Source organism: Pleurodeles waltl, chromosome 9 (assembly GCF_031143425.1).
Source record: "Pleurodeles waltl isolate 20211129_DDA chromosome 9, aPleWal1.hap1.20221129, whole genome shotgun sequence".
Taxonomy (NCBI): Eukaryota; Metazoa; Chordata; class Amphibia; order Caudata; family Salamandridae; genus Pleurodeles; species Pleurodeles waltl.
This window is the reverse complement of record NC_090448.1, coordinates 384,433,857-384,455,688: the sequence shown is the minus strand read 5'-3', so window position 1 is coordinate 384,455,688 and position 21,832 is coordinate 384,433,857. Positions and strand designations below refer to the sequence as shown.

At 46.3% G+C, this 21,832-nt stretch overlaps 1 protein-coding gene across 5 annotated transcripts in view; it reads right to left on the bottom strand.

Moving 5' to 3' along the window:
• Positions 1 to 1,039: 1,039 nt before the first annotated feature.
• LOC138259345 (uncharacterized) overlaps positions 1,040 to 21,832 on the bottom strand; it is an 85,563-nt gene continuing 64,770 nt past the window's right edge. For all 5 annotated transcript variants that reach the window (XM_069207002.1, XM_069207004.1, XM_069207005.1 and 2 more), the window contains 2 exons: positions 2,266 to 2,664; positions 1,040 to 2,163 (listed from right to left, as the gene is read on the bottom strand). In XM_069207002.1, the coding sequence (XP_069063103.1) occupies positions 1,577 to 2,163; positions 2,266 to 2,664 (986 nt within the window). In that variant the 3' untranslated portion in view covers positions 1,040 to 1,576. The remainder of the gene's footprint in view (positions 2,164 to 2,265; positions 2,665 to 21,832) is intronic.

Sequence of the window (21,832 nt, the reverse complement as noted above, 5' to 3'; positions counted from 1 at the left end):
AAAGGCAACAGGTATGCCCCAACCAATTTTTCACATAATATTATAGCAAGTGACTGAAATGCTACATATTTTGTAAAAAATGAACACAGAACCGAGTATGGTAAAAATAGTGTTTTATGAAGTTGCATCTTTCCTAAAATTTCCTGAGTGGGTGAATAGCTATTCATGTATGTACTGTCTCCCCACAAACCCATATCCAAAACTTCCACAATCAGAATGACTTGGGGCCTGATTTAGAGTTTGGCGGACGGATAACTCAGTCACAAATGTGACGGGTATCCTGCCTGCTGTATTACGAATCCTATAATACAGGGGTGTGGGATTCCTATAGCCAGACGCCCAGGACATATTGTTTGGGGTCAAGGACAACTAGGTTTCATGTTTATTTTGTCCTTGGGACAAGCAGACCCAACCCCCTGCACCACAAACTCCTTGGCTGCAATTTTGCAGTACCGCATTATGGATCAGGGAAGGGCACTGTCTGCAATTAAGGTAATGCTTGTGTTCATATGTTAATGCTGATTGAACTTGTATTTATGGATCATTAATGCAAAGCCCTTATTATTATGGTGAGCATTCTAAGAAAATGTTGGAAGCTCTGACTGGACTGCTGACCGCACTCCTAATATAAAAAATGTGTACACAGACTTGCAACGTTAACACTAACAGTATACATTAACGTATAATGGTCCCAGAATGCTCTCTGATCAGATGCAGATATTTGGAGAAGCTTGAAAGCAAGATTTATGATTCTTTGCTTTCAAAATAAAAATGTTCACTAAAAATGCAACTGGGGAAAAAAATGTTTCGCTATACTACTGTGAACGTTTAGGTGCAATTTCTTTGAAGCATCATTTAGTAAAATGTGTTGATGCATGCTAATATTTCCAAATTTATATTCATATTAAGGTCACTAATATGTCAGCTGACTGTGCTTGCCTAGTGAAACTGTGACTGCTAACTCCACTTTTCATCCCCAGATTGGGTAGACACAAGATTCAACAACGATAATCAAGATAAAAAGAACATCAAAAGGAGATTGAGACTCTAGAAAAGCAGATTTTAAGCCTTTAGACATCAGGAAGACCCATAATGTACAGGCACTAAAAAGCTTGTAATATTATTGTCATATGTTACATGTTCCATAATGTGGCTATGATGTTCAAACAAGGAAAAGTTTGCCATATCTTAGACATGCATTCCATGTTACACAATGTGGCTATCCTTTGAAATATACCAATACCTAGAGTTATTGTAAAAAATATAGGGGTTGATTGTGAAAACGATGACACAGGAAGTTCAAAAAGATGTTTTGCCCAGTAACAAAAGAAGAGAAGTCCATTGTGATTTTGCCTACAATTTGTTTATCTAGATGTTGTAATGAATACAAATATTCTTGTTCCTTACCACTGCTACATCACTGATATAAAACAATAAGATATCATTTTGTTTGCAAAGGAAGGTTGCAAGGGTGTGCATATGTAATCTTTCAGCTTTTAAATATGTGCATGCATTACATTAAAAAAAAAATACAAATTATGAAGGCTTGCCAAGTGCGAACATCCCGTCAATCACCTTAGGAATTACTAGAAGATTGTTTTCTGTTTTCACTGAAAGCTTGACTGAGTTGGGGATGTTGGCTATGGTCTGTTTGAGAAATGGAAAATGGTGGCATATTCAATGCAACACCACTGGAAGAAAGTACATAGTTAGCAACCTCTTCTCGTTCACACTGGTTTTTGGATCTTATTATTTCAATAATCCCACCAATAGCTTGGGCATTACTTCTGCATGCCTCAAGTAAAGTATCATGAAGAGCTTCTGTTTTCACAGAGTGTTTTTCCACTGCAGCAGCCATAGCCCCAACAGCATTCGAAAGTCGCCGGACTTCAAGACATAATGCAGCATTTCTTCTCCGTGTCATGGCACTATGTTTACTGATTCTGTGGTTTAAAGACTCCATCAAATCACACTGTCTTTGAGTCATTGTGAGCAGCTGTATCTCAGTGTCTAACAGAGGATCAAGATCATTTCTTGGTGCAGCAGGGCACTCTAAAGGAGTTTCTTCAAAGACATCTGTATCCATCTCTGCCAAGTTGTGCCCTGCACTATGTTCATCAGTGCCTTCATCTTCAAAAAAATCAGCATCCGATTGTTGTTCGTCTGAAAAATGAAGAAGTGTATGTAAATCAAAAAAACATGTATCAATTGCATGTCTATCATATGTAACACTACTGAATGGAAAGATACATGTGCGTAACTCACCTCTGGTTTCACCTGCAGTGTCTACTCCATCAGTGCCTTCAATATTATTTAGATCCATAGTGGACAAGACCTTTTCTTGGATAACACTGAATTCCAGTCCTTGGCCTGGAACACCACATATGCCACTGATATGTTCTTTGGACTGTGTAATTCTGTCCTTTATTCTTCTTTTTAAATCATACCATTTCTTCTTACAGTCCTCTTTATTCCTTCTCACTGCTGCAACCGTGTTTACTTGTGCTAGTATTCTGCTCCATATTTTATTTTTCACAGATATTGGTGTTCGGTGTGACTGTACACCAAAGAGCTGGGACTCATTTGGTATGATAGCATCCACCAGCACTTCCAGCTCTCGTCCAGTAAACTTAGCCTTCCTCTTCCGATCTGCCATATTGACTCCTGTAGGGGAGATAGTAAGACACAGCATTTTGAATACATTATGGATTTTATAGCTTCACGTACCCAGAGATATGCTGCTTACACATATACACAATTGTCATACAGCTATCATTAGCAATACTCTAGATACAATTATGTAAAAGACATTCCATAATCGTTTTATTGACATTAATGTCAATTACCTATCATGCCATACTTAAATTGCAGATCACCTGACACTGGAACCAGTGGAGCAGGTTTTAGAGTGGGGGTGTTCAACAATAATGTCACCTCACCAAAGGCCCAGGGATACTTGACAGCGAGTCTTTAAAAATACAACAAATTCTAACGTTTGAAGTTCCTTGTATTGTTCATTGTGTTTTTTAAACTATTTCAAGTTTTCTGGGGGTGCTGAAGCCTTTCCCATACTTCTATTTCCAGCACCACTGACTGCAACAAGATTCCACTGGGTAATGTTCGAAATAAATGATCACTCAGATCTCGGTCAATCTGCATCAGACGTCAGTTTGTAAGTAATACACACACCGTGTAAGGCACACAAGAACATCCTTTGCATAGTTCACAGATTATTCCCCTCTCATGCGTACGTGTAGGCTGTTAAAGCATTTATTAGAAGACTTACCCAACCATTTCACAACAAAAGTTCAACAATTCAGATGAAAGAAAAAACTATGCAAATTCAAATCTCAAAAGTGAATCGTTTCCCTCCCCCTAAAATACGACCTGCCAAAAACTTCTCTTCAACAATGTTGCGCCTAACCCCAAATTCAGTAAACACATTCTCATTTAGCTGCTTGCATTCCATCTGGAGGTACTGGAGTGGTGGAGGCCACTTCTCCAATGACCAACAGGAGGCCATCCCGCCCCTGACTTCTTTGTGTCAGGGGAGATTTGCCACCAAAAGTGTTTCTGCTGGGAGTACTTTCAGTGGAAATGCGCAAGTTTAATCAATCCATCTTGTCATGGTAACATGGCAGGCTGTTTCCCCTACCCACAAAAAAAAAAAATATATATATATATATATATATATATATATATATATATATATATATATATATATATATCAATCAATGTGCCATTTGTACAATAGGTTTTTATTTAGTACTTTCGGGACACTTTTTTTTTTTTTTAACAGCAGTGGGGACAACCACTGTGTGGTTTCACACAGTTAAACAAACTTAGCAGAAACCCCCAACCTAAATAGGCAGGTCATCCAGTCTCATAGACCAGGTAGTTCTGTGGTGGCTTGGCTGTTGCAAATCGGAAGAGACAGCTGAGCCTCCTCCTAACTGAATGGTTGAAACCCAAAGGGGGGAGCGGGTTGGGTTGGATAGAGTATGGGGTATATGCGGATTTATGTTGCATCTTCCATTACTCCTCAACGCTAAGCAAGGGGCATGCACAAAAAATCTCAGAAGAAGCTAATTATGGTTCAGGCAAACATTACACTCAACCCCAGATCCATACCCCAAAAGTAGGGATAATGAAAACTTAAAATGTATACACAACTGAATATTTTCTGACACAGGAATTCACAACCAGTATTAAAACATGGAGCCATTGCACTTTCTGGTCTTGGTTTGCATGAACTCATGAAAGAAGGCATCTGTATGCACTCCCCATGCTTAAGTAGCTATTTTCCATCCAAAAACCCTTACAGGTCCTAGATTCATTACGTGCCTTGGAATTCCTATCTCTGCTACCTTCATCCTAATGGCCAACCCACCTTTTCTTCTGCTGTGTTCCATAGCCGATGTTGAGGAAATCAAGTGTCTGTTCACTCCCCAAAGATTCTGCCTTTTAGGTTTGTTCTCAATCATTTGGACTTTTAAGTGTAACTCTGACTACATCCATTTTGTTTAACACCTCAGGACATCACTTTGGTTTCTAAAGAGACTCTTGATCTCTGCTGGAGACACAGCAGAGAAGAAAGGGAAGGAAACCCACCTATCAGCAAACAAGCAAATATTTAGGGCCAGATGTAGGAAACTCCCAAATTGCGACTTGCAATTTGCGAGTCCCTGCGACTCGCAAATTGCAAGTCGCAATTTGGGATGCAGAAAAGTGTCTCAGACACCTTCTGCGAGTTGCTATGGGGTCACAAAGACCCACCTCATTAATATTATTATTGAGGTGGGTCGCAATTTGCGACCCCATAGCGACTCAGGGCACTCACGGGGATGGAGGCCTGCTGGGAACAGCAGACCTCCATGTCCGTGACTGCTTTTAAATAAAGCAGTTTTTTTTTTTCAAAGTGCAACCCGTTTTCCTTAAAGGAAAACGAGCTGCACTTTGAAAAATAAACCGAAACCTTTTGTTTCGGTATTTTTCAGGGCAGGTAGTGGTCCATGGGACCACTGCCTGCTCTGAAAAATTATTTTTGGGTCCAGTCACAAAGGGGAAGGGGTCCCATGGGGACCCCTTCCCCTTTGCGAGTGGGTTACCATCCACTTCAAGTGGATGGTAACTGCGAGTCCAAGCAGTCGCAAATGGAATTGCATACCACTGCGACTCGCAAATAGGAAGGGAACACCCCTTCCTATTTGCGACTCGGAAATGCATTTTGCGAGTCGGTTCCGACTCGCAAAATGCATTTCTACATAGCAAAGACGCACTGGCGACTCGCAAACGGCGATTTTTGCCGTTTGCGAGTCGCAAAGTCGTTCCTACATCTGGCCCCTAATGCCTTAATGTAGACTTTGGGTCTCCATCACTTAGTGACTCCAAGCAGTCATACCACAGACTGCAGATATTTTCAAGATGCTCCACTGCAGACTCTTGGGTTTATAGCACATTCTGAAATGTATCTGGATTGTTTCTTAGGTCTTCCTCTTTATCCGTATTTGATTTTCCTCTGCAGTTTCCAAAGTGGCCTCATTCATTGTAAACAGTCGGAGGTAAAGATTCAATTGTTCCTGCAAGTTTTTCCACATTGGTGAGTTTAATGGGACAAATTTGGATTTGGTTGAAAATATGTAAAGATCTGTTTTGTGCATGGCATTTGAGACATTATGTTGCAGCAATTTCCTATGCACAGTGGCTCACTCCCAATAGTATACCGATCCTCCTTGTGGGCCAGTCGCGTATATTTTCAGTTAGTCTCTGACTGAAGAGTGTAGTCAAAGGAGGCAAAGATTCCTGCCTCATTGCTCGACTGTAAGACTGTAATTTCTTATCACAGTGGTGGCCGAGAACAAAGAGATCTACAAGTGTGCTTAGAGATTCTTACTTCTGGCCCACAGTTAAATCAGCACTGGAACAGATGTGCTTGATCGCATTGTTTCCTGCTTCAGCACCTCATAGCTACAGTGTAAGCCCACCACTGTATTCCGATTGCACCACTTTAGTGGGGAAGGGGAAGAGAAGAGAGGTAGTGAGCAGTTAGAGGGCTTGCAGCTCCCTACTGCCCAGCTCCTAGTTGTTCAGTGCTGGTGCTGCTGTTGGGCTTTTTGACTGTACGCAGTGGACACAGCCAGTTTCAAACACCATACAAAAGTGTCTTTATCATGCAGGTCTAAGCCAGCAGCTCCAGCAATTGCAGAAAGTTAAGCTAGCAGCTAACATAATATTGCTGACTGATCTCAGCCCATAGATCACCACCAGTCCCACCTTGGGAAATTGTCAATACTTACTTATAATTCCTACAAAATCCATTTCTGTTACTATTAACACAGTTAAGTTTCAGTTACCTGCATTGCAGAGGAGTCCAAATGCACCACGTAAATGGGGTTACTGGCGAACACCAAGGAAAAGACTGATTCTATGAGTACCCAATTTTATAAAGTCTACCCTAATTTGCCAATAGATTTAAAATTAGTCTCTACATTGATATCCAGTGCGTGCACAGGAGGCCTTAATGGAGCTCGTAGATGTCTCGTTTTTTCTTCTTCCTAAATTGACTTTGAAAGACAAATATTTGACTGCTGCTAAGTCTAGCACTACCTCGTCGACTGGTAGAGACTATAGCTGAACCTTTCAAAGGTACAGAGTACTGCTGATTTTATTTTAATTGGGAAGGATTCAATTTAAGAATTGCAACCAAACGAACTATACATAAATGTTAATAATAATAAACAGGATAAAGCTGCTATTATTCCCAATGCCTCATTCACAGAAGTTGTCCCCAAGGTACTCTATGGCGCTTCCTAGATTTTGTAAGTAGAAAAAAAGGACCTCATAACGATATGATATTGTAGTAAGATGCTGCCATGATAACTCATACGACCCATTCAGAGTTTTTGTTTGATAAGTTTGCACTGGAGGATCCAGATACTCTGACTGATTTTGTCTCACCTTAACGAAATACAAGATGTTGAGCAGGGAGCTCCTGCTTGCAAGTCCAATTATTTCAACCTAAGAATGTTGATTCTACAGTCATGCCCACCGAGATGAAGTGTGAATTTAACAACAAATCCCTCTGATAATGAAGCACATAGTAAACATCGAGACGTGCTGGAAAATCTGATATTTTAACACATTTCAAAACTAGATGAGCAGGGCTCTAGGAAATCAGAACAGGAACTAAAATTATAAGAACACAAATAGAAGTCCTTTTTTCTAGGTGCATTTTAATGTCAGATACTTTCAAGTTAAACAATATGAAGAACTTTTGGCTTTTGGTCTTGAAAGGTGTGATGCATACAAATTCAGATGTAGATTCTATAGCAATAAATCAGGAACCATGAGTGGTACATTTATAGCAATTGTTTAGAGAGGCCTTACGCTTTGAAGTTTCAGTGGGAGGGAATACTGTCTTGTTGACAAAGGCTAATAACGAACAATTAAGAAGAACGGATCAATTTTATGAAAATAGCTCTTTTGCCAGGACTAGATATCTAAACGTAAGCTTTGTTAAAGATATGCAGCGTGTTGGCTGGCATGTCTGGAAATAGTCTGCAGGGTTGCCTTACTGAAACGACCCTTTCAGCTGAAGGTTATTATTAAAGTTTCGCTGTGCAGTAAAATATTGTTTAAGGTCTCTCTCACACCTGACAAACTGGGTTACTGAACAAAATTTGCTACCAGCCCCACACACATGCTTTAGAAAGCGTCATTCTACTTCCCTTGATGTTAACCAGAGTAGCTATGTGGAAGAACTCACTACTGTACTGCGTCTTTATGAATTAGACATCCAGTTTTGAACAGGGCGACAGGCAGATATTTTGAAATAAACTGAGTAACTACAATCTGCTATTGTTCTATCCAAACAATGTACAGGAGAAAAAGAGTGTCTTTCTGACTAAATCCGACATGTGCGTCTCATGTATAACTGTTTTATAAATAGTCAGAGCTTTAGGACAAATTTAATAAGATTTGGCGGTCATATCAAAAGTAGAGGAATAGTCTCTGGGGTGACTCGGTTTTTTATGACCATCAGAAATAAAGAAGAATAGGTATTAGTTAATGGTTTCCGCTGCTTCACATTTACTGTTGGGCGAAATGTATTCCATATGTGAAAATGGATCAATAAAGATCCTGTGGATTTGCAGAAAACCAATAATTGTTTTGCTGGTAATGTTATGTTAACTTCATTTGTTTCTGTGTGGAAATGTTTTTTTTCAGGCTCACACCCACTTTTGGCCCCCATCTGGATTACTAGGTACTGGTGTAGTGGCTGTAAAATGCCCTGAGCCCTGCTAATCAGTACTCCGTACATGTGCTCTAAACCTTAACATGGTGTATGTTTACTTGGCTTACATCCAATTAGCATAGCGTAGCCTACTTGTAAGTCCCTGGTATATTGGACTACTGAAGCTGATACTGTAAGGTATCAAAAGAATCAGTGCATTAAATCCAATGTAATGGTTAAGCCAAATTTAATGTCACTGGTGGGGAAAGTGCAACTTTGGAAGTTGCTACTTTAGTTGCTCAGTCTCCAGTGTACGTTTATGGCTGCCCACAAAGACTGTCCTCACAGATGACCTTTTGCCATCCTGGGGAGACATGTGAATGGCGATCAGCAAAGATAACAATAGAGGCCTGCCACTGGAGGAGTTGTTACCTTCTCCAGGCAGGACACCGCAGGGTGTTAGCCCAAAAGGCACCCTTTAAAGGATAAGTCGCCTTTAGGGAACAAATGGGGAACATTTGGGAGAGAGGCTTCCCTACTGTTTAGACAAGGTGGCACTTGGGCAAGAGAGGGAAAACCAGTAACCGAATCAGTTTTCCAGGGGTGTGTAGCCACACCTCTGGGTTGGGGAGCAATGGACGTCAAGAGGGGGGGTTCTGCCATGTTCGAAGTGGGCAGAATGGTGCATCCTGGGATACTCAGACAACACACTTTGCAAAAAGTGGTCATCGGGAGAGAGGGAACCTGGTAGCCCATTGGCTACCAACTGCATCCTATTCTGAGGGTATTTTTTGAGCATCAGCAGGGCAACCCTGGCACCCAGAACAAAGTTCCCGACTGGACAGGAAGAAGGACCGAAGAAGGACTGCCCTGCTGCACTGAGGAACTGGCAAAGAGCCTGGAAGAGCATGGACCGTACTAGTTGAACTTAGTGGCAAGCAATGGAGAAAGGACAGTGCCTGCTGTGTCTTGCTCGTGGAAATGTCGTCTCTGGAGCCCAGCCGAAGCAAGCAACGCTAAGGATCAATTAGCTGACCTCCTATTCACAGCACAGGGTCACAACAGAGAAGAAGTTTGCTGGGCAATCTGGTAGGTCTGAATCTTCAAAATGAACAAGTTACTTACCTTCGGTGATGCCTTATTTGGTAGCAACAATATCTAGTTACAAATCATTACCTTTAAATTTTCCCCAGGTATCAGACTGGATCATGAGGATTTTCATGAGCAGTACCCCTGTGTGCTGTTAGGTGGCGACGATCGGCTCCGCGTCCGTTGTCATTCACGCTGGATATGACACCATGGCTCACTGACTCAGTTTTTCACAACTTTCCACACCTGAAGTGTAGAGCCATAAAGTTCACCAACTACTGACGCTTCAAAACTAAGGCCCTGAAAGAGGAGTACCTGTCCCTAGGAATCAGTTCACAGAGCGGGGAGGATCGGTAAGGAATCTACAACTAGATATTGTCTCTACCAGATAAGGCGCTACCAAAGGTAAGTAAATTGTTCATCTGATAGAGACTTTGGTTGCAGACCCTTCACCTTTGAATGGATACACAAGCAATACCATCCCCAGACGTCGGTCTGCAAACAGACTACACTAGAAAGTCCTGCAGGACCGAACTGGCACAGCACCTTTCCCTACAGACCTGACTGTCCAGGCAGTAGTGTTTGGTAAATGTGTGCAGTGATGCCCGCATTGACGTGTGACAGATGTCAAGGGCTAGCCCCTCAGGGGGTTGTGTTTTCTCCAGTTTGTAGCAGATCTTAATGCAGAGTATGACCTGTCTGGAGATTTTCCACTTCTGCTCTGCCTGATCTTTCTTCGCACCCACATAACCGTCAAAGAGTTGTTCATCCACCCGGAACTCTTTTGTACGATCAAGGTAGAACGCCAATGTTCTTTCTGGGTCCAGGTGGTGGAGTACATCATCTTCCTTGGAAGGATGTGGCAGTGTGTAAAAAGTAGGCAAGGTGATGGAATGGCCTACATGAAAGTCCATAACCACTTTTGGCAAACAAGCATTTGCAATGCGATGGGTCTGGCGTTTGTTCGAGTTAGAGCTGTTAGCCTTGTAAATTTCTAACTGGACTTTTCTTGCCACAGAAACTGAAAATGAAAAGTAAAACAGCTGACATCAGCAAGCCGATTCAAAGCACCACAGCCGCCATGAGCGTGATCGCGAAGGAGAAACACAAACGGAAAAAGAAGCTTGCTCGCAGTCTAACGTATCAGCAAACATACAATTATATATGTAACAGGATCAAAGGCCAAGGCGGTAACAAAACTACCCCTAGGAGGGACAAACGTAAACCATTTACCAATGATAAAGGATTTTTGAAAGGCAAGCCCATAAACAACTGATAGTGATGGGCATGCGATGGCCGTGGTTAAAAGTAAACAGATAGATTGCAAAACGTCAGAGTGCTTGGGCACTCCATCTAAACAGGAGGGCCTAGTTTAAAGCACCACTTTGTCAGGATAGATGGAAAGGTAGGGCGGCATAGAAGACAAAGCCTGCAGCTCACTCACCCTGCGGGCATATGTAATAGGCACAAGGAAGGCTGTCCTTAAAGTGAGAAGCCTGAGAGGACAATTGTGGAGAAGCTCAGAAGACGCACACATCAGAAATGTCAGAACCAAATCCAGATCCCAGTGGGGCATAACGAATATCGATGGCGGAAAAAGATGTGTAGGAACTTTAAGGACCTTATGTACAATAGGGGACTTAAACAAAGAAGTTAAATCAGACAACCTCAAAAAAGCTGAAATAGCCGACATATAACCTTTAGGAGTGCCCAGAGTCCTGCTGGGCCAGGGAAAAGGATAAACAACAGGACCTCAGAGAGAGGAGCAGAAAGGGGGTCCACAGATTGGTCTTTGCACCATGCCACAAATTTCTTCCATTTGGCTGCCAGGATTTTGTTACAGACTTTTTTTTTGGGGGGGGGTGGGAGGGGGTGGAGAGCAAAAACTGTCAATGACGCTCAATCTCCACGCAAGAAGGCAGAGTAAGGCAGAGTATGGAGGGTGCAGAACCCTCACCTGCTGCTGCAACAAAAGATCCTCCCAAAAGGGCAGGCTGATCGGAGGATCGATGGACATGCTCAGCAGCTCGGGATACCAGACTCTCCGTAGCCAGTCCAGAGACCACAAGGATTACTTGGGCCCAGTCATTCTTGATCTTCTTGAGAACTCTGGGCAGAAGTGGTATGGGCATAAAGGAGACGCGAGTTCTACTCAAAACTAAAATTGGAAACGCTAATGTGCAAAACTGCTGACACTGCACATTCTCAGAGGAGGCATACAGATCTAACCAAGGCTCTCTCCACTGCTGAAAGAGACCTTGCGCCACTTCCAGATGGAGATGCAATTTGTGATCTGCTAGACATCTTTGGCCGAGATTGTCTGCTCTGGCATTCAGAGAGCTCATCAGATATTGAACCACCAGGGATATGCCGTTCTGTTCCAGCCACATCCAGAGGCATAGAGCCTTCTGACAAATGGTACACAACTGTACCCCGCCCAGCTTGTTGCAGTACCACATGGTGGTGGTGTTGTCCATGAACACCTGCACCATCTTTCCCTTGACAGAGGGAAGAAATGCTTTAAATGCTAGCCGGATCGCATGGAGCTCCAACAGGTTGATGTGAAGTCTGGATTCCACCAGAGACCAGATGTGTCTGATCTCCACATCTCCCAGATGGTTTCCCCATCCCAGGAGTGACACATCTGTCTCTACAGTAAGATCTTGTAGGGGAAGGAAGAGGGATCTGCCTCTAACCTAATTGTGATTTGTTAACCACCTCTGCAGATCTTTCACAGTTTCCCCCGAGATCTGGACCTTGTTGGGAGAAATTTCCCGGATGCTGCACCCACTGGAACTTCAGGTCCCACAGTGGAGCCGGCATGTGGCACCTAACGTGTCACCAGCAGGATGCGGAAGGCCATGAGGACCAGAAGCCTCCGAGCCATCTTAACTGAAATCCAGTATAGAGGCAGAAATTTCCGTATCATAGCCTGAATATCCTGGACTCGCACTCAGGAGGATAAGCCCGAAACTGCACTGTGTCCAAAACAGGGAAGATGAAAGGGAGTGTCCGAGAGGGAGTCAGGTGTGACTTCGGGATGTTTATAGTGAACCCCAGCAAATGCAGACGGGCTGCCGTAATCTGGAGGTGGGAGACGACCGCCTGGGTCGAGCCCGTCTTCAATAGTCAGCCAAAGGGTGCTGGTGCAGCCAAAGGGGAAACACTGTAAATTGAAAATGCTTGTGGACTACAGTGAAACGTAAGTAAAGTCTCTGGGCAGGCAGGACAGGAATGTGAAAATAAATGACTTTCAAGTCCAATGCTACCACCCAGTCTCCTGGGTACAGGGCAGATATAACCTGAGACAGAGTGAGCATCTTGAACTTCTTGAGGAAGAGATTGAGGGACCGAAGGTCTAGGATAGGGTGGAGGCCTTTGCCCTTTTTGGGTATCAGGAAGTAGCGGGAATAGCAACCATGATCTACTTCTAGCTCAGGAACCCTTCCCTTGGCCAAGAGAGCCTAACTGCCTCGTGGAGAAGGGACAAGTGATCCTCCAGCATCCGATCGTAGGATGGTGGCATGGATAGAGGGGTAGTCTCGAAGGTGGGGGAGTAGCCCCTTCAGACTATCTGCAGATCTCTCCTGTCTGACGTGATCAATCGCCAGCGAATCGGGTGATGGCGAATTTTGCCGCCAACTGGCCCATGATGGGGGAAGAGTCATACTAGGAAGGTGTAGAGGCTGCTGTGGGGTAGAAGGAAGCGGTTGGGGGGGCAGTGGCAGGGGAGTGTTGGACTGTCCAAACCACTGGCCTATGATGCATGAGGTCGGTGGATCCCACAGCCTTGGCCACGCAGAGGTTGGGCACCAAGCGCAGCATGGTGGCTGGCCGGAAATGGACGCAGTTGGAGGCTCCCTCAGTAGCCACGAAAGGGGCAAAAAGGAGACTGAGGGGGACAAGGGGCCGCTGCAAAACCCCAGAACCTGGCCATAGCTCGAGAATCCTTGAAGCTCTTGAATGCAGAGTCTGCCTTGTCTCAGAAGAGATGGTTGCCATCTAAGGGCATGTCCACCAAAGTAGCTGGAACATCCCCTGAAAAGCAAGACATCCTCAGCCAAGCATGGTGCTTTAGGGCCACTGTTGACAAGACTGCTCTGCCTAGCGAGTCCATTGTGTCCAGCCCGCAACGGATGGTGAACTTTGCTGCGTCTCTTCCACTGACAACAGCATGAGAGAGTACAGCTAGGGCATCCTCCGGTACCTGTGGCAGCATGCGCAGCTGTATCCCACAGTGTATGGGAATAATGTCTGAAAAGGCATGTGGTATTTACAGACTGCAATGAAAGGCTGGTGAAAGAAAAAAAATCTTCTTCCCAAGTGTGTCCTGCCTTTTGGATTCCTATCCAGGGGCGGGGAAGTGAAAACGCCCTGGGAAGTAGAGGCTTGGATAACTAAGCTCTCAGGGGTGGGATGTTGATGTTGCATCAGGAAACCTGGGCCCCATGGAGCGGGGTGATGGAGGCGGGCAATTGTCTTGTTCACAGGACCCCCTGTGCTGGGTTTGGACCAGGTAACCAGTAGGATATCTATGAGGGCCTCATTAAACAGGAACATGGGTTCTGAGGAGAACGTTCCTGGTTTAAGCGCCTATGTCAGGAGGTCAGTCCTGACGGCCACTGGAGGCAACTCAAGCTCCAGGACCTCAGGTGTTCTTCTCACCCCCACAGAATAGGGAGCTCCCTCCTCCATAGCCACAGTAGAGGGATAAAGCACGCCAGGATCTGGAGAAGTATCCAGTCTGCTGGCTTCCACCAAATCTGTACACCAGTCCATAGCTGGTTCTTCCTAGAGCTGGTATTTTAAAGGGACCAGAAACCCCTCACATTCATCACCATAACCTAGCCCATAAGAAAGGGGCTCAGGATCTGACACAGGAGGCAAGTTTCCTGCCAGCGTCGCAATTGCCATCATACGACACCTATCCAGTTCAGAGCCGGATGGGGATGGTGCTGCCTGAGGGTGGGGAAGGTGCCGGGACCGGTGTCGGGGAAGGTCTGAGTGGTACGAACGATGTCGGTCCGGATCCATGATTGTATCCTTGGGCGCCCCTCGGCGCCTAGGCTGAAGCTGCTTGTACAGAACCTGAAGGAGCTCCATCTGACTCTGTGGAGGCCGAAGGCACTCCAGCATTGCCAGGCTGCCCAGAAATGAGGCGAATGGCCTCAGAAAAAAACTCTAAATTAGGCAGAGGTCACTCTGGCTACCAGAAACTCTGGAAAGGGTGGAGTCAGCCCAGGCGCAGGCTCTGCAGAGCAAGGACTAGAATGCCAACGCTCCCTCGTCTCTTCGTCTGACAAGCAGTCAAAGAACGCTCCCGACTTCTTAAGATTTCTTCTTGTGCCTTGATTTACCAGATCGCCGAGGGCTTGGAGTCAGACGGCGATGATGAAGGACTCAGCAACTGATCCCGGGACCTTTTTCTTGACCGAGATCTCATCTTAGGGAGTTGAGCATCAGGCCGCCATCAGCTTCAGGGACCACTCCCTCAAAGTCTTCAAATGTGTGGCCTGACACTCGGAGCATGACTTCAGGTCGTGGTTGCGCTCCAGGCAATCAATCAATCACTTGTAAAGCGCGACTTATCACCTGTGGGGTCCCAAGGTGCTGTTGCAGGTGTGCTGCTCACTTGAAAGGCAGGTCTTGAGATTCTTCCTGAAGTGCTTCAGCGAGGTGGCCGGTCTGAGGTTGAGTGGGAGCGTGTTCCATGTCAGGGCTGCGAGATAAGCGAAGGATCTGCCTCCAGCTGTGCTCTTCCTGTTTTGGGGGATGGCGGAGAGAAGGAGTTGGGAGGATCGGATTTGCCTGGTGGGGCTGTAGACGGGCAGGCGGTGGTTGAGGTAGGCTGGTCCTATGTTGTGCAGTGCCTTGTAGGTGTGTGTCAGTTGCTTGTAAGTGATGCATTTGTCGACCGGGAGCCAGTGCAGGTCTCTGAGGTGGGCGGCAATATGGCTGTGTCGGGGGATGTCCAGGATGGGTCTGGCAGCTGTGTCCTGGAGTCTCTGTAGTCTTGTTTGGAGCTTCTTAGTGATGCTGGCATAGGGTGCGTTGCCGTAGTCTAGTTTGCTACTGACAAGCTCATGGGTGACTGTCCTTCTTGTACTGGTGGGGATCCACTTGAAAATCTTCTGTAATAGGCGCAGTGTGTGTAAGCAAGACGGCGTTGACTTGGCGGGTCAAGGAGAGCATGGCGTCCAGGATGATGGTCGGTGGGGGTGTGGGCATTTCCTAGGTGGTCGGCCACAAGGAGTCGTCCCAGGCAGAGCGAGTGGAGCCGATTACTAGGATCTCTGTCTTGTCCAAGTCGAATTTGAGGCAGCTCTCATTCCGTTGTGAAATTTGTCTTGGCTGTTGAAGGATCGTTGGTCAAAGAGATAATCAGTTGGGTATCGTCGGTGTAGGATACAATGTTTAGGCTGTGCTGTCTGACAATTTTAGCGATCAGGCCATGTAGATGCTGAAGAGGGTCGGGCTTAGGGAGGATCCCAGGGATACTCTGCAGCAAGTTTCTTTGGGTGTCGAGGTGAACAGCAGGAGTGAGCAAGGATCCAATCCACTCCTGTACTTTACCACAGATGCCGGCCCCATGGAGTCTGGTGCAGAGGGTGGAGTGGGGGACTGTGTCGAACGTGGCAGAGAGGTCAAGGAGGACGAGGGTGGCCGTGTCTCCATGGTCCAGTATGGTGTGGATGTCGACGATGGCTGCGAGGAGGGCTGTTTCGGTGCTGGGGTTGCTCCTGAATGCGGACTGCGAGGGATCTGGGACCTGATTTGCTTTGATGAACTCCATGAGTTGCATATTGATGGCCTTTTCATTTATGATGGCATTTTAATTTACCCTGACTGGGAAAGGGAACAGAGAGATGGGTCTGTAATTCTTCAAATCCTTTGGGTCGGTGGAGGGTTTCTTTAGGAGTGGGTTGATTTGTGCATGCTTCCGATCGGAAGGGAAGATTGCTGTTTCGATGGAGTGGTTGACAGTCCAGCAGAGCTTTGGTACAACGGTGGCACCGGCCAGGTTGAAAACGTGATGTGGGCATGGGTCTGATGTTGCCCCTGAGTAGATGGATCTCATGAGTTTCCGGGTGTCTTCTGTGGAGATAGGGGCCCAATGGTTCCTGATCTGGTGCAGTGTGGGGTCCCTGGTGGTGCTGGTGGGCGTGGGTTTTGGTTCTTGAATCCTTTGTATACGTCCTGGATTTTCCAGAGAAAAAAGGTGGCGAGGTCGTCGCAGAGGTCTTGAGGGGGAGGGGGGACGTTTGAGGTGTCAGTTCGGGGTTTGTGAATTCCTTGACTGTGGTGAAGAGCGCCTTGCTGTTGTGTGCGCTGGTACCGATGCATTCTTTCTTAAACAGCAGCTTTCTTGGAGGCTCTGATGAGCTGGTGGTGCATGGGGACTGCAATTTTGTAGGCTGTGTGGCTTTCAGTTGTTTTGACATTTCTCCTATTTTGTTCCAGTCTTCTGCAGATGCGTTTAGACTCTTGGAGTACTGTCCTGAACGAAGCTTGGTTTCTTGCGGTGCTGGTTTCTGGGGTGTTTTCTGAGGGGGCTATGCTGTTGGTGCATTCTGTGAACCAGCGGTGCAGGTTGTGTGCTGAGTCATTTGCGGTGTCCAGTGGGGTGGGGGGTAGTGAGTGAGTGGGTTGGTGAGCTGCATTTTAGTGACTTTGCCCCAGCTTCTGTCAGGGGGATGAGGTGGCGTGCGGTGGACTTCATGAAGGTGAAATGAATGCATTGGGGGTTGGTCCACTGGTGTTCGTAGATGTGAGAGATGGTGATGTTGTTTCCGGACGAGAAAATGGGGTCAACAGTGTGACCTTCTGCGTGAGTGGGGAGGTTGACTAGTTGCTTGAGACAGAGGGGCTCTAGGGTGGTTGGTAGGGTCTATGTTTCAATTGTGGTTGACAGGCGGAGGGTGTTCCTGTATACTATGGCAATGCCTCCTCCTGGTCGACCAGCTTGGTCTTTGTGGATGATTTTGTGGCCGTAGGGAATGGCAGTGGCAATGCCAGGGGATGTGGTTGGTGTGATCCAGGCCTCGGTGAGGAAGGTGACGGCAAGGGTGATCGAGTCAAGGGGGTCTCAAACTTCTACTGCATGTTTGACGAGGGTGCAGGTGTTGAGGAGTATGAACCTGAGGTGTTTGTTTGGGCTTTGTGTGGGATCACGTGGCAGATGGAGGCAGGTGCGGGAACAGAAGCAGCAGGAGAATGGTCCTTGAGAGTTCTTCAGGTTGGCTAGGTGGCAGGCTGAGAATCTTACGGGGTTGAGGGTGTGCAGAGCTTCGGCGTTGTACTGGCAGGTGTGCGGCAACCAGGATCTGTGGCACTGGGTGCGGTCCAGGCACAGACTGGGGCAAACAGGCTTGCCTTTGGTATGCCTGCTTTGCACAGCTATGCAGCGGCCACCATTAAGAAAGGGGGGGTGGAGGAGGAAGGAGCTGGTCAGCAGGGAGGCAGGAAAGTGCTTCACAGGGAGGGGGCACGGCTGCAAGGACAGTCGCAGCAGAGAGGGATCGCAGGGAGTGGCGCACAAGAGTGCAAAAGAGAGAGAAGAAAAACAGACAAGCAGATAAAAGGAGTGAAAAAAAGAGGAAAAAGCAGAAAAGATAGAGACAGACAGAAAGCAGATGGCCACTAGACAACCACGGCTGAGGCGCAGGCAGGTTCATGCGGGTGGAGGCAGGCCTCGATCTCGGAGCTGGCAGGCTCTTGAGGAGATCGGATAGAGAGGAAGCAGCAGGTGGAGCTGGGCAGAAAGGAGCGAACAGATGCTGACCAGAAGATCAGTGGAGTCGCTCTTCACTGCACAGCAGCCACCATTATGAAGGGGAGAGAGGCAGGAGGGGCTGGTCAGCTGGGAGGCAGGAGGATGGGAAAGTGCTTTGCAGGGAGGAATTCGGGGCCGCAGGGGCAGCAGCGGCAGGGAGAGAACACAGGGAATAGCTCAGCACGAGAGTGCAGAAGAGGAGAAAAACAGACAAGCAGACAAAAAGAGTGAAAAAAGAGGAAAAAGCAGAAAAGACAGAGATAGACAGAAGCAGATGGCCACTAGGCCACCAGGGATGAGTCGCAGCTGGGTGCTTGCGGATGGAGGCGTGCTTCAATCTCAGCGCCGGCAGGCTCTTGAGAAGATCGGATGCAGAGGCAGCAGCAGGTGGAGCTGGGCAGGAAGGAGTGAACAGACACTGACCAGAAGGTCAGTGGAGGCACCAAAGACACACGAGGTGCGGAACCGTCAAGGACACTGCCCGATGACCAGACTGCAGGGTTTGAACCCGATCTTCCTCAATGACATACTCGATGCACCAGGAGTTGAAAAATCTTTGACTAAAAGTCAAAATAAGCCAGTCAAAAAATGACTGAGGGGTAGCTCTCTTTGGATTAGCCTTAGCTGGCGCAAAAAGGAAAGCTCCAAAGAAAGAGTGCAAGGGACTTGAGCTGCACTTTGGCTGAAGATCCCCTTGGAGGAGACGCAAACAAGCCTTGGCAGCTGCAAGAGACGCAGTGCACAAGGGTGCTGTCCTGCATGGGAAGGCAAAGGCTTACCTCCACCAAAGTTGGAGAGGGCCAAGAGGACTACTCTGGACCACCACCTGTGATGCAAGATCCATACAGCTCAACAGGAGAGGGGATCCACCCAGCCGGTCGTCGCTTGTTGTAGGAGCTTGCGGATGCAGGGAAGTGACTCCTTCACTCCAAGGGAGATTCCTTTTTTTCTTGTGCAGGATGAAGAGTTGCGATCTTCTGAGGATGCACAGCGAGGAAACTGTTGCAGAGCTGGAAGGAACTCAGGATACAATGTTGCAGAAGAGTCTTCCTCATGGATCTGCAGCTTGTAGGTTCCTGGAGGGTCCAGTCGCAGATCTGGAGGCCAGAAGTCGAAGTAAAGGTTGCAGAGGAGTCCTGCTGGAACCTTGCGAGCCGAATCTAAGGACCCACCCAAGAGAGAGAGACCCTAAATGGCCCTGAAAGTGGGATTGGTCACCTAACCAGGTAAGCACCTACCAGCAAGGGGCTATGATGTCACCTGCCTGGCCACTCAGATGCTCCCAGAGTTCCCTGCCAACCTTAGAATCAAGATGGCAGAACTCAGGGACCCTCTGGAGAAGCTCTGAGCACTACCTCTGGGTGGTGATGGACAGGGGAGTGGTCACTCCCCTTTCCTTTGTCCAGTTTCGCACCAGAGCAGGGACTGGGGGTCCCTGAACCGGTGTGGACTGGTTTATGCATGGAGGGCACCAAATGTGCCCTTTAAAGCAAAACCAGTGGCTTGGGGAGGCGACCCCTCCCAAGCCAGTCACACCTATTTCCAAAGGAGAGGGTGTTACCTCTCTCTCCCAAAGGAAATACTTTGTTCTGATCAAGCTCAGTAAGGCAGATCAAGCAGCAGAAAGGCAGAAACCTGTCTGAGGGGTGGCAGCAGCTGGGCTGCCCAAGAAACCATGGAAGACTGCTGGTAGCAATGCTAGGGGTCCTCTAAGGAGTCCCCAGAGTGCATGGAATCATACTTCCAATATGATTCCGACATGTTTGATACCAAACATGCCCAGGTTCTCAGTTATCATTATGTAGCTGGACATAGATAGTGACCTATGTCCCTAAAATATATAAAATGGCATCCCTGCACTCATGAAGTCCAGTAAAATGGTGCTGGAGTTCGTGGGGGCACCTCCGCTAGTGCAGAGGTGCCCACAGACACAGGTACCTGCACCCTGCCCTCTGGGCTGAGAGGGCCTACCATAGGGGTGACTTACAGTGACCTGGTGCAGTGACCTGTAGTGAAACCAGGTGCATGCAGGCCTGCTGAACCCTTTGCATGGGCTCCTTGTGGGTACTAGAATAACTGATGCAGCCCGTAGGGATCCCCTGGAACCCTAGTGTCCTGGGTACCATATACTAGGGACTTACATGGGGGAGGGCTGGGGGGGGTATGCCCATTGTAGGAAGTAAAAAGGTACAATTTAGAGGAGAGAGCAAAACTACTGGGGTCCTGTTTAGCAGGAATCCAGTAGACACAGTCAAACATACTGACAACAGGCAGAAAATGGGGGTAACCATGCCAAGAAAGAGGGCACTTTCCTATAAGCACTTATTAATTTCCTAACTAATCACAGTCACAACTATGGGAGGTAATATCATGTTTGTTGTGAGAGGAGACAAATAACTGATGTATTCATGGGTAGCATGCCACTACTCAGCATGCCCTTTACAGATAGTCACTTCACAAACATTAAACAATATGATGGGAAAATGTTCAACTAAACTGGAAATATACCTTTTATCACCATGTGTTTCTAGGGGTGACATTACCTCCAACAAACTCAGCGGGGCACCTGTATAAGTGTGTTTGCCAACATCAACACCACTATCATCCCTATACAACAAATCTACAAGCAGTCTTAAATTAAATTCAAGAAGATATTAGGCCCTCCCTTCAATGCAACTTGGGATAGAACTGATGCAATGTATTGGGAGCTATTAATCATGCCATTGTGCCCCTCACAGAAAAGGCAAATAAGTTACCTGTAATAATATTACAAATATTTTCTTCAATTGATAAAAACCTAGAGAAAAAGAAATCTAGGGAAGTTTCGGTCAAGCCAGGTGTGAGTCTCCCCACAGGAAATTTGAACCCCCGATATGACAGAGGGTCATGCAAGGTTTACCAGAGAATGCTCAGTGAAGCATTTAAGTCACTAGAAAACCAGAAGATGCTAATGCTCATACTATGGAGACAGGAGACTTTACAATACAGGATCCTATAGTTCTGAACTAGTCACATTTAGACAAAGGGCAAGCCCAGCAATAGTACCCAGAAACAAATAGTAAATAGTAAGGAAACAGTTCAGATCAGAAGGCCCAATTTAAAATTAATAATGTAAACACACTGGCTGCTAAGGTACACGTGCTTGACACAAAAGAGGGTTCTTCCGACAGAAAGAACATGGTTTGTGGAGCTGAAAGGCAGAGCTACACAAATCACAACAGCCAACAAGGTTTTCTATGCACATCTGAAAATGTCTCCGACTCATGAATTCATTCAAATAGGCACACCAGATGGACATGCAGATACACCAGACCAAATTTACTTCACCTAAATACAAATGGAAAGGTACAATGAATGGTTCATAAAATGTTTTTCTGGTCACATTTATCAGACTATTGCATTACAATGTTAGCCAAGGAGGACTGACCTGTATCCCTCATAATAGAGACACCTATAGACAAGAGAGTTATAAATGCAGCTTTCCTCTGTCCTACAGGACTGGTATGCAAGTACCTGGGCAAGAAAGCTAGCTCTAGCACTTCATAAGAAAATTCCTTATTATAGGTAACTTGTGACTCACCCAGTCACCTATTGAAATAAGAAATGATGTAGATGCCCAACTGTAATACCTTGTTACAGTTAAGTTCTTGCCCCAGACAAGAACAAATTAAGTCAGCTGCTTAAACAAGAAAAATAAAATATTACTATTATTTACTTTGTTTTGTTTTTCTAACCAT